Source organism: Salvia hispanica, chromosome 2 (genome assembly GCF_023119035.1).
Source record: "Salvia hispanica cultivar TCC Black 2014 chromosome 2, UniMelb_Shisp_WGS_1.0, whole genome shotgun sequence".
NCBI classification, from domain to species: Eukaryota; Viridiplantae; Streptophyta; class Magnoliopsida; order Lamiales; family Lamiaceae; genus Salvia; species Salvia hispanica.
This window is the reverse complement of record NC_062966.1, coordinates 22,497,787-22,509,319: the sequence shown is the minus strand read 5'-3', so window position 1 is coordinate 22,509,319 and position 11,533 is coordinate 22,497,787. Positions and strand designations below refer to the sequence as shown.

Sequence of the window (11,533 nt, the reverse complement as noted above, 5' to 3'; positions counted from 1 at the left end):
CTAAAACGAAAAAATTGTACGAGGATGTGATGAAATTTATGAGAATTTCAAGAGCAAGCTTAATGCAGTGATAATGTTTTTCAATCTACCTTTGGTTACTGCACAAGATGCCCTTTTCTCGATTCACTGACCGTCGTTGTAAACGTGCCAAACAACTCATAGCATCATCTATGAAGCCCAGATCACGAATATTGTTCGTCACTCCACAAGATAAACATTAATAACTTATCACCAATTAGGAAAGTTTTCCCAGTCACCAATCTTGCTGAAGTGCAATAATTCTCCATTTCTGATGTTAGATAACCGAGTACTACCAGTAGTCGTTGCACGAACACTTGCCTTGTCTAAAGGTATGGAAACGAGCACGATCTCTAACTATGATTTCTCTGTAATAAACTTTGGAGATGGCCTTCAGAAGAGCATGGCAGTCCTCACATGTCCTCAGATTCTTCATTATTCGAATCGAAGCACCAGAAGCAGTATTCATCAGCCCATAAGCAATTGCTAGCTTCTCACTATGCCAAGCCACCGCTTGCTCTCTATCCTCCTCACTTAGATCAAACGAGACACGTGTGGCATCAGCAGCATAACCAACTCTTTTCAATATCTCACCCAACTTCTCCCGAATCTCAGCTATCTGAGGATGAAGCACATCAGAAACTCGGAACTCATGCACAACACCGTCCACCTCTATCCAACTACATCCGATATCTGCTGGATTCTTCTGCCTTCCCATCATCTTCCGAACTTGAGAGACTTTTCCCCATTTACCAAGAGAAGCATACAAGTTTGAAAGCAGCACTTTAGTCCCAGAGTAACTACCACAGTCGAGTTGCTCTAAATAACTGATTACGCGCTCTCCAAAACTCAGATTCGAATGGATTCTGCAGGCACTGAGTAAAGCCCTCCATACAACCACATCGGGATTAATAGGCATGGGCTTGACTATTCCAAACGCCTTAGCCAGATAGCCAGCACGGCCAAGCAGATCGACATAGCAACCATAGTGCTCAATCTTTGGCACGACCCCCCACGAACTCTCCATGCTGTAAAATATCAACGAGCCATGCTGCACAAGGCCTGAATGGCTGCATCCATTGAGAACCCCCAAAATAGTGATATCGTTAGGTTTCAGCTTCTCAGATAACATTCGCTGAAACACGCGTACAGCTTCCTCGCCACGCCCATGGATAGACAAACCCGATATCATACTAGTGTAGTTGTGAATGTCTCGTTTCGTGATCTTGTCGAAAACAAGATACGCACAATCTATCCTCCCACACTTGGCATACATATCAATGAGTGCTGTCATAGTATTAGAACTTTGCAAAGCCCGATTACTATCGATATAGCCATGGATCCACTTCCCTTGATCGAAAGCCCCGAGATTAGCACAGGCAGAGAGAGCACAGACGATAACAGATTCGTTAGGGTTGGATTCACGAAACATGTCATGAAAATATCCGAGGGCCTCAGTGTACATTCCAGAGCTAACGAAACCCGAAATCATTACAGCCCAAGAAACATCATTTCTCAACGGCATTCTCCGAAAAGCCTCACCTGCTTTAAACATATCTCCATTCTTAGCATACGCAGACACTAAACTAGTCCATGAAAACACGTCTCTTTTAGACATTCCGTCGAACACCTCACACGCATCATCCACCCTAGCAAAAGCAGCATACATACCAATCAAAGAGTTAGCCACGTATAAGTTCAATAAATTCCCATTCTTTGCCGCCATTCCATGAACGACCTGGCCACACAAAACCGTATCTTGATGAGCGCAGGAAGTGATCACGAAAGTGAATGTGTACTCGTCTGGTTTCGCTTGAGCGTCTATCATTCGACGCAAAAGATTGATGGGCTCTGAAGAGTTCCGGAGCTTCGAGTAAGCGCGCATCACGAGATTCCATAGCAGAACCGGCGGGGGCGGTGAAGACCGATGGTTATCGAATAAGATTCTCGCGGAGCTGAGGCTCTTGGAGTGAAGATAGCAGTGAATGAGCGAATCAATCAAAGAGAGGCGCGTCGATGCAAGTGATTGGAGGATGATCTGCGCGTGAATCTGCTTAATTTGAGAGATTCCGGGGCGTTTGCTTAGTAGCTGAGAGATGAATCTTCCGGAGATGTGAGAGACTGCAAAGGGTTGCATCTAATTGATTTCGGAATGGCGGGAAAATTGTGCTCGATTGCATCAAGAAACCCACTTTAATTTTGGTCCCAACTAAGAGAAGATGGAACCCTAGTTCCCAATTTCGCTGAATTCGGTAGCGATGGATTTCGCCGACGATTTTCCGCTGCCGGAACCACCGAGAACCCCTATTCAAATTTAACTAAATTCGAAATTCATTTTTTTATTTAATCTGAAGATTTAATTTTTTAATTAAATTCGAAAATTCAATTCAATCATGAGATTTTAATTGTGTAAATTTCAGTTTTAAGTATGTAATCTAACATTTTGATGTAATTTTCAATTTAGTTGTATCATTCTTATTTCAATAAAAATCTTATTTTCAATGAGTTTAATTAACAAATAGTAGTAGTAATTAAACATAAAAGAAATAGTACATGTATGTCTAAACAGCAAAGTGTCATGAATGTGCTAACTATTTAATGTAGTTTAAATGAACTCTGAGATCCCACACAAGAAGCCAATTCTTACTAAGAAAAATTTTGTAGGATATAATGCAAAAAAACCACAAGCAAATGCCTCATGGAAGAGTTTCTTGATCTAAGGCCATTGGTGTAGCTTCAGTCTGGACGACGTCGTGAAGCAAGCTCGGTTGCGTCCCATTTACCGCGGTAGATGGATCGTATCTGTCCAATTTGCTGAAGTTGCCCTTCTGCATGAAGAGCTGCGCGTGGTGATGCCTGCAGTAGATGCGTTGCTCGTGTGCAACGTAGTTCGAAGGGCTTATCACACACCTGCCGTGGCTGCACTTGAAACAAGCCTTGTGGTACAGCTTCTCATCAACTGCTACCTACACAACATGACACATAAATCCATCAACATTTTTTGGATGAAAACCATTGATAAATGATAACAATTAATACCTTTTCCAGAGGGTATACTTTGTTGTCGCAAGCAATGCATTTATCTTGAGTTCCTGAAAACAAATTTGACATTTTTGTGTTCAGCTCAGTAGATCTGTCAGTTATAGCAGTTCTTGGAGCTCCTGTAAGAGAAAAGCAAACAATGTTAAGTATCATTCAACTATTGCATTTTTGGATGTGGAAATTAGCATGAAATAGGCTTGATTACCTTTAAAGCTCTTACTCAAGCTGCCGGTCCTCTTGAATAGCTGATCGAAATGAGGTTTGCAGTACACAACGCCTTCATAGGAAGAGTAATTACTCAGCTGAGAACGAGAGAGTGCACTATAATGAGAAGGCAAAATACCAAATACACAAGGGAAGATAAGATGCTAATTGAATTCTATATGGAGTACTTCTAAGTGCCTTAATTTGTACAGCTGGACAGATATTAGTAACATGCTGTTTTGGATATATAAAATCAAGTTATTGATATTCAGACAACGGAATCAGATGTAGATTTTTTAAGAGTTTATACATATAACCAAATTGCAACAACTGGATCACTTAAATGTAAAAAAATCCAGCAAAGTTATCATCTTTGAAATCATGATCTATCCAAAAACAGTTCTTGAATGAATCAAGCATGAGTTATGATGCATAAAACATCAAAAGGGCTTCAAAAACACCAACTTTCTTACACACCAACACCAACACCAACAAAAAGAGTGATTGTTTGTATAATTAATGGAAAAACAGCAAAAGGGTGTGAAAAAAATCAAACCTTGAGGGTGCCTTTGCAGTGGTGGCATCTAAAACAGAACTTGTGATAGACCTTGCTGTCAGCAGTGAGTTCTTCCACCAAATACACTTTTTTTTCACATACCTTGCATTTCTGCGTTGTCTCTCCATAACTAACCATATTTCTTGATTTATTTCAGTATCTTAATCAATCCAAATTCTTTGATCTTGATGCTTGCAGCAGTAGCAACCAATAAAAAAAACCAAAAGAATACCAGAATTCAGAGAAATGAATTCTTCAAAATTCTCTCTCTCCCTCCTTTATATATTATCTCATTGAAGTCTCATTTGAGTCATATACATATATATTTTGAGAGGGAGAGAGAGAATATGGATGTACAGGTCAGAAAATTTTCAAATTAGTTTTAGCTGTCCATAAGGAAAGCTTTTCTGTAAGAATGATTGGTGATTTGAATATATTTATTTGATTCTCTAATCATATTGATTTTTTTAAAGAAGAATGGTTTTTAAATCTTAATTAATGTATTTATATGATAGGAGTATCTTATTTTGGATAGAGATAATCAAATTTAATTGAATACATTTATTCAAAAAATCACATTAGTGAAATATCAAAACTATGCATTGATTTCTTTTATGAAATCTTATTTTAATACGTGATCTGAAATTCATGTGAATTCTAAAATTAATTATGTAAATTTTTAATACATAGTTAATATAGTAGTAACAATAAATAAGCTTTGGATTCTAAAATCACAATTTATTTTGATTAGATTGTCAGATAATCAATAAGATTTTCATAATTAATCAAAATTAAAGTATAGTTTGATTATGATAAAGACATTTGTCTCTACACTATGACCTTTTTAATTTTTAAATGAAGAACTTTTTTGGTTGATAACTGGCGAGGCTAGTTTAAGAGATTCAAAATAATAATTAGGTCGTTAGCCACTAATACGGACATACGGTTGATAAAACTTCACTTTTTTATTCCTAAAATCAAATTCTTCTCTTTTGCCTTTTTTTTTTTTTTTTTTTTTTTTTTTTATCATGCCTTTTGATATTTTATAAAGATCATCTACCAACTATTTGGTCTCTCATCTGATTATTGTCTTTAATCACTTTCATGGGATTAAAAGTCAAGGGTTGAGCTTAAGCCTTAATGGCATGTAAGAGAAAAAAAATAGTTTAGCTTAATAGGCTTTTCAATACTTTTCAAATCGAGGCTTATGTCATGTAACTACAAAGAGAATACATGTCGATTTTGTCTCATTATTTTGAGACGATTATTCAAAAATATCCCAACTCGTGTATAAGCAATTAGTACCAAATACTAATAAGTGTATTTTCTCCGGGTTAAAACTATCTTTTAAATTTTTTCAAAAATTATGATTTTGATGGCTAATCCACATAACCGTGTTTCGATCTTGAGCATAAAATGAACAGCAGGGAAACAGTAATTTCCTAATTAATTGATTGTCTATAAATTACTTGTATTCATACATATAGCATATTGGGGTGGTGGCGCAGTTGGCTAGCGCGTAGGTCTCATAGCTTTAGAGAAATCCTGAGGTCGAGAGTTCGAGCCTCTCTCACCCCATTTAATTTTTAACCAACCATAAATCCAATAATACTCTATTTTAAGCACTTAAAGTATGAATTTTTTGAGTAATTGCTTTAAACGATAGGATAAAATCGACCATCTAACCAAGAAACTATCCACAAAACAGATAACATTTCCATTGATTGCCAAAGCAGATAAACAGACAAGTTTTGATGGAGACCACATATTTACACACAATCAAATGACAACATGAATCACAAATAAATAAATGATGAAGCTTAACTCTGTGAGCATGAAAGTGGGAGTTGCTGCTATCTACATGGTTAAGCATCTCTCCTCTTCTTGCAGCTAGGACCGGCGTCTCCGGTCATCAACTTGCTAAATGAGTTCCATATCCTGGACAATTTCTTCAGCCCCTTTGGCAGATCAGCCCCACACGTCTCGTCTCCATGGGCATGGGCGCTGTGAATGTCAACGTCCTCATCATAAAGGTCCATGGGGTCTGGGCTGAGAGAGCCAGGACGGTTGGGCTCATCTTCAAACCACTGTCCGACAGTAACGTTGTGACTGCTGACGTCGGGAAGCATGGGTTCTGGGCAGAGAGGGGCAGGACAGTAGGGCTCCTCCTCGTCAACCCAATGCCCCCTTGCACTTTGAAACGAGGCGTTTGAGCGTCCGCTGCTCGACCCTCCACCCATCTCGGCTGTATGCTGCATACACGGAGATGCCAACAACTGCTCATCAGTCATGAGTCATGATGTTGAAAATAGGGAGCTTATCTCAGGGCATACCTTGTCGTTTCCGGAGACCAGCATATTTATTGATGATGAATTGTTCTCTAAACATAATGGCTCATAATCTGGAATTCAACAGCTTCAGATTAAAGATCTAACTAGTTTTGGCACTCACTAATTATAGTATAATAATTCAGTGATGAACTGACCTGATATGTCAAGATCAGGTGGAAAGGCACGAGATGCAGGGTTCGATAGCTCTCCCATTTCTATTGATCCAAGAGACTCGGATGGCCCAGAAGCATACAAGTTATTAGCAGCGATGATGGTCTGAGACGATGAAGTATGATTTCCATTCATATCTTCAGAAACAGTGAGACCACTGTGCTGCAATGATCTGTATGGAAACTCCTTTAAGAGGGAATCTTCGTCTTCCAAGGAGGAGGAGTATCGTTCTACAAATGCAGACGGTTCCTCTAACACAGATCTGAGTAACTCACGTGCACGAACCTATTAGGACTCAACAATTCATCAGTAGGAGATACCACAGTTGCACAAAGAAAGCTAATCACAAAAAGGGTGCCACCTTTTCATCAGCAGACATATCATCAATCGGAACAAAGTGGGACTCGATGATTCCACCCTTGAGTTTCCCCACAGCATCGTAAATAACACATGTTTGAGGTTCGGTCAAAGATTTGTGAGAAAACATCCTTTTACAATCAATGTTGCATTTCTGAGCATGACCGACTATCTTATTCCAGTTGCTATCACCAGCACATAATAACTGTACACATATTACAAAGATTTATATATTTCTCATGCAGATATTTTTAATATCAAATGCACTCTAAGTGAGAAGAATTTTTTCTTTTTGGCATAAATTTCAAGTAGGCTTTAGAAGCTACTGACAGACTATGAATTCTGAAGCTAAAACAATAGCACGAGCGACAAACAAGCAAAATATGGTTTCAACAGTTGGTATATCGAACGAGTATATAGTAGACGAGGACTATTACTTCATTTTGGAGCTTCTCAGGATTAACATGGAGCCAAAACAGAAAATCTTGCATAGTCTTGATGCTTTCCTTTTTCAGGCGACCACATGGTTTGCCATTCCTGCCGATTCCCTCCAATCTCCAAACCTCAGAAGAAAGAGATGGACAGGGAAATTTGTCATTGTCTGCAAAATGAAACCAGATGTTATATGGATATCTTCTTTAAGAGTAAATTTTAATGCCTTGATCTTTACATAATCTATAAATAAAACAGTTATTACTTGTTGCAGAAACTTTGTAAGAGCAGAAAATGCAACAGTGAGTGGGGACGACTTACATGTGTCATGCTTATCTACGACCATAAATGGTGCGGTCCATGCCTCTAGCACTGTAGTTCTGTCAAGGTTCTGCACGATCCTCGCCCCAAGCCTGCAGCTGTACTTCTTAATCCGGTCTTTGTCATGTCCCAGTTTGAGACCATTCAAATCTGCAACGCCCTCCTTGAGAGATTTATAGACACTTTTAGCAAAGTGAGGCTTCTTCTTTTCTCCCGTCTGAATGATGCGTCTTTCGAAATTTTCAAGACTCATGTTTTCTTCACCACCATTTTCATTGACGTCAAGAAGTAGTATCTCCACCGTTGCATCAGATCCACTGCCACAGGTCACGATATTCCCATCTGAATCAACCAGAGCCACCTTCAGGCATTCGTCGTTTATTCCTTTAAGCTCCTCGCCTGTCACAGTGTTGGATACTTTATCATATAAGAACTTCAGCTGGAAACTCCTTTCCTCTGGCAAGTCATTCCTACGAGCACATTGAAACGATACAAGAATTCGTTATCAATCACAAGTATGGGCCTTTTTCTTGATCTTGTCAGTGCTGTTGATTGGAATATAAGAGATAACCAATAGCGTAAATTCTCACCGTGTCCCTCCATTCGAAGGCCTCTCTTCAACATGCTCTTTAAGAACCTCTTGTACCTAAAACAAAGAAACATTGAGCTTCATAACAACTTGATGATTTCAAGAAAGCTATCTATACATTGAGATACAATAGGCTCTGATTCATGAATCTCAACTGTACCAATCTAATGTAAAAAAGAAATTTGAGATGGGACAGTCGGCAAAGGTTGAGACGTGACTCAAGCCAGGCTAAGGGATACCTTAGGCCGACTCTCCTGAAGTGATATCTTTTGTAACAAGGAGTAATAACCAAATCATGATGTTGAGACATCTCTACAAAATGGAAATATAGCACTAAACAGACTCGGAAAAGAAGATGTGAAACTCACTACTTTACGAATTAGATCCTCAGCAACCGGCACTATCTCTTGTTGAAGGATAGTGATGACCATTGACCTTACTTGTTGTATAACCATTGGTAACACCATAGGTTTAATATGTTTCTCCATTATCCTATCATAAAGGGAGTACCGAGCAAGGTAAAAAAGTAGTAACAATAAGATCAAGAATGAATACATGAAAGATTCCCAACTATGACAACTTCCAGCTTTCTATTTACCTAAAGATTGAACAAATCATTAAATAAACACAAGGAGGAGAATATACACTTTCTAAAAGCCAAAATTGGGCAGCATCTAAATCCACATGAGGTTCTTTTAGATCCTCAAAAGTATGATAAATCAGAAAGTTGTAATAGTATCTAAACATATACTTATCAGAAAGGGAAACTAAAAAAGCAAAAGGGAATTTAGTCTAAATTCTAAAGTGATGATAACAACAATTCTCCTTTAATAAGCTGAGCCCAAATCACTTGTACAATTCAAAAACACACACACAATGGTACTACTAAATTAAGATCAAGAACCCATAAATTGAAGATTCGGAGCTAAGCAAAAGGTAAGTCAACGGCTATATACAGATAAAAACACAAGTTCATGTAAGTTCTGAATTCATGAATCAACTTCACAAAAAAAGAAGAAATGAAGTAAGCAGAAGTAAATCAGTAAGAAACACCCAAATCAAAGAGGAATGTTAGCTCAGAATCGACTTACCTTTTAATGGTTTGATCAAGAGCTTGCCCAAGCTGCTCTGATGAACCACCATTTTCGAATTCATCACTCTCCATCTCCACAAAATTGGCAACTACTAACAACAAATGGCTTTGATCTTGGAAGTGTTTATACATGTTGGAAAGTGGCGGCCTAAACGCGTTGAATTGAGTGATACGTCTACCTACACTCGAGTACATTGGGATTGTTGAGGCCTACGTGTAATTTTACAACTTCACTTGGCAGTAAATTTATGAATTACTCGTAGTTTAAGAATAGGATACCAACTGCACGCTAAATAAAGCAAGAGAGATATACTTTTTTACAAATTTGAAATTTCTTAAAATAGTAAAGTAACTCTTTTAACATAAAACGAAAGGGAATTGTAGTAATTTTGAAAAGAAAACTATAGTACTATTCCCTCCGTTCCTTCATAGTTGAGTCATTTTTTCATTTTAAGAAGTTCCCTCATAGTTGAGTCATTTCCATATATAGTAACTTTTTCCTTTCTTTCTTACTTTACTCTTCCTTTCCTCTCTTTTACTTTTATTCTCTCTACCTTTTCTCTTTCTTACTTTTTATCTATTTATTTAACACACTCAACATTCATTTCTTAAACCTCGCAGCCAAAAGTTCCACCAACTATCGTGGAACGGAAGGACTCCAATTCGGTGGATAACTAATTTAGGACCGTTTTACAAGTGCATGGACGTAGGCAGTAATAATGAGTCTTTTTCATTTTTCTCGATAAAGAGAAATATGACCAACAGTGGTTCGAATGTATAGAAAAAGAATTTCTTTTTTTATACTTCTTACTATTAGATAGTGTCCATAAATCTCATAATAATTGCCTAAAGATTCATAGTGAACTTCGATGGGAGTTTCTCTTGAAGAAATAAGGCGTTGATCTAGTCGCCACTGAAGCCACAAAGGGCTATCTAAATTGATTCGTTTTTGCCGATAAGCTCCAATTGCATCATAGGAATTAGAAAAAAAAGCTTCTTTCATATGCTTATATTTATTATTGTCACTTCTTTTATTTTGACAGTTTTTGTGATTCCATGGATTATACCTATTTACACAAATACCCTTACCTGGCATCGGAGTGCCGCGATCTGGCGGAGGCCGATAAGTGGCGCTAGCAAATCATGCGCGAAATCGGACAGAGTGCGTTCTCCGATCATTCCAGAGTGCATTCTCCGATCATTGCCTGTTAATTTCCCGCGCCGATCTGAGCAATTGAAGGTAAAAATCGTATCAATTGATCAAAATTCAAGCTCTCCTCATTTCACAATTCACATTCTCGAATTTCATTGAATTCCGGTGATTAATAGCTTCTGTTTATCGAATCAGTGCTTTAATATCTATTTGGATTGGTAGATACCGGTGTTGACGGAATGAGTATGGTGTATGATTTTAAGAAACTAGAATCAGCTGGTAGTTTAAAATTTGATCGGATCTCTGGCGACGAATAAAATTTGAGAAATGAGAATCTGTAGTGTTTAGGATTATTTAATTAATTTTAGAATTGAGAATTGTTGTTGAGGATTGCAGGAGATTGATGAGGAGTTAAAGGATGAGTCAAGTATTTGAAGGTTATGAGCGGCAATACTGTGAGATATTCTGACATGGTTGGAGAAGCGGCGGCAGGATAGAATCTGGAACGAGAAGCGGCGGCGGAGGCTGGAGAATCTTCTCGACGCGGCGGAGCGGCCAGAATCTAATGACTTCATGGAGCTACCGCCTCGATCGGGAGAGAAAGAGGCGAATTTTTTCTGCATACTTACAAATTAGGCTATTCCGATGGCGAGAAGCTGCTGAGGAGTCGGAAGCTGAAGAAGGCACCGGTGAAGGCGAAATCAGCGGTGGTTTCGGCGTTGGAATTTGTCTGCGGCGGCGCGTTGAGATCCTGCAATTTCAGAGCAGCTATTCAGGCTGCGTCTCCTCATCGAGCTACTAAGTTTGGTGGATGAGGATGAATTTTTGGGGATGAATTGAGAGTTGGATTTTGGATTTGTTTGATAAATTTCAGGATAGAGAGAACTTCGCGACGAAGACATGGTTGGGATATTTGACAATTCTAGTTAATTCTGGGGCTAATTCTTCGATTGAGTTTGAAATTGAAATTAAGATTGAGATTTGAGTTTATATTTGTGGAAATTGGGATGTGAGCTGGATTGGAGAATCAAGCTTAATCATGATGCACTCTAGGTGTTTGGTGAAATTCTTCAGTTGGAAATTAGTTGCTAATAGTTAGTTACAATTCATGTCAACTACATACATATAATGTCAACTATTATATGTAATACGTTGTTGTTGACATAAATAATATAGAACGTTAGACATGAAAATATTGGTTATTGACATTAATTATTTGTAAAATGTTGTTGTTGACATAATAGTTGAAATAAATAACGTTTGTTGT

At 38.1% G+C, this 11,533-nt stretch overlaps 4 protein-coding genes, 1 long non-coding RNA gene and 1 other non-coding gene across 6 annotated transcripts in view; 2 read left to right on the top strand and 4 right to left on the bottom strand.

The window, feature by feature from the left end:
* Positions 1-10,889, bottom strand: part of LOC125204464 — a 12,221-nt gene extending 1,332 nt beyond the window's left edge. Inside the window, exons 1-2 of the mRNA XM_048103129.1 lie at positions 10,664-10,889; positions 10,203-10,354 (exon numbers count right to left, since the gene is read on the bottom strand). Coding sequence (XP_047959086.1) covers positions 10,203-10,354; positions 10,664-10,889 — 378 coding nt within the window. The remainder of the gene's footprint in view (positions 1-10,202; positions 10,355-10,663) is intronic.
* Positions 51-2,296, bottom strand: LOC125204462 (pentatricopeptide repeat-containing protein At5g66520-like). The gene has a single exon (XM_048103127.1). The coding sequence runs from the start codon at positions 2,153-2,155 to the stop codon at positions 311-313; it is 1,845 nt and encodes a 614-aa protein (XP_047959084.1). The 5' UTR covers positions 2,156-2,296; the 3' UTR covers positions 51-310.
* On the bottom strand, positions 2,581-4,155 carry LOC125204463 (LIM domain-containing protein WLIM1-like). The gene is made up of 4 exons (XM_048103128.1): positions 3,821-4,155; positions 3,266-3,362; positions 3,058-3,179; positions 2,581-2,984 (listed from the first exon to the last, which is right to left on the bottom strand). The coding sequence occupies exons 1-4, from the start codon at positions 3,956-3,958 to the stop codon at positions 2,715-2,717; spliced, it is 627 nt and encodes a 208-aa protein (XP_047959085.1). The 5' UTR covers positions 3,959-4,155; the 3' UTR covers positions 2,581-2,714.
* TRNAM-CAU lies at positions 5,314-5,398 on the top strand. Its single transcript is given in 2 exon segments — positions 5,314-5,351; positions 5,363-5,398. It is a non-coding gene; the product is annotated as a tRNA-Met (tRNA).
* On the bottom strand, positions 5,515-9,250 carry LOC125204461 (calmodulin-binding protein 60 A-like). Its single transcript, XM_048103126.1, has 9 exons — positions 9,112-9,250; positions 8,389-8,512; positions 8,022-8,077; positions 7,432-7,901; positions 7,116-7,279; positions 6,683-6,883; positions 6,306-6,606; positions 6,154-6,221; positions 5,515-6,072 (listed from the first exon to the last, which is right to left on the bottom strand). The coding sequence occupies exons 1-9, from the start codon at positions 9,243-9,245 to the stop codon at positions 5,686-5,688; spliced, it is 1,905 nt and encodes a 634-aa protein (XP_047959083.1). The 5' UTR covers positions 9,246-9,250; the 3' UTR covers positions 5,515-5,685.
* LOC125204466 lies at positions 10,214-11,238 on the top strand. Its single transcript, XR_007173574.1, has 2 exons — positions 10,214-10,353; positions 10,663-11,238. It is a non-coding gene; the product is annotated as an uncharacterized LOC125204466 (long non-coding RNA).
* Positions 11,239-11,533: the final 295 nt, after the last annotated feature.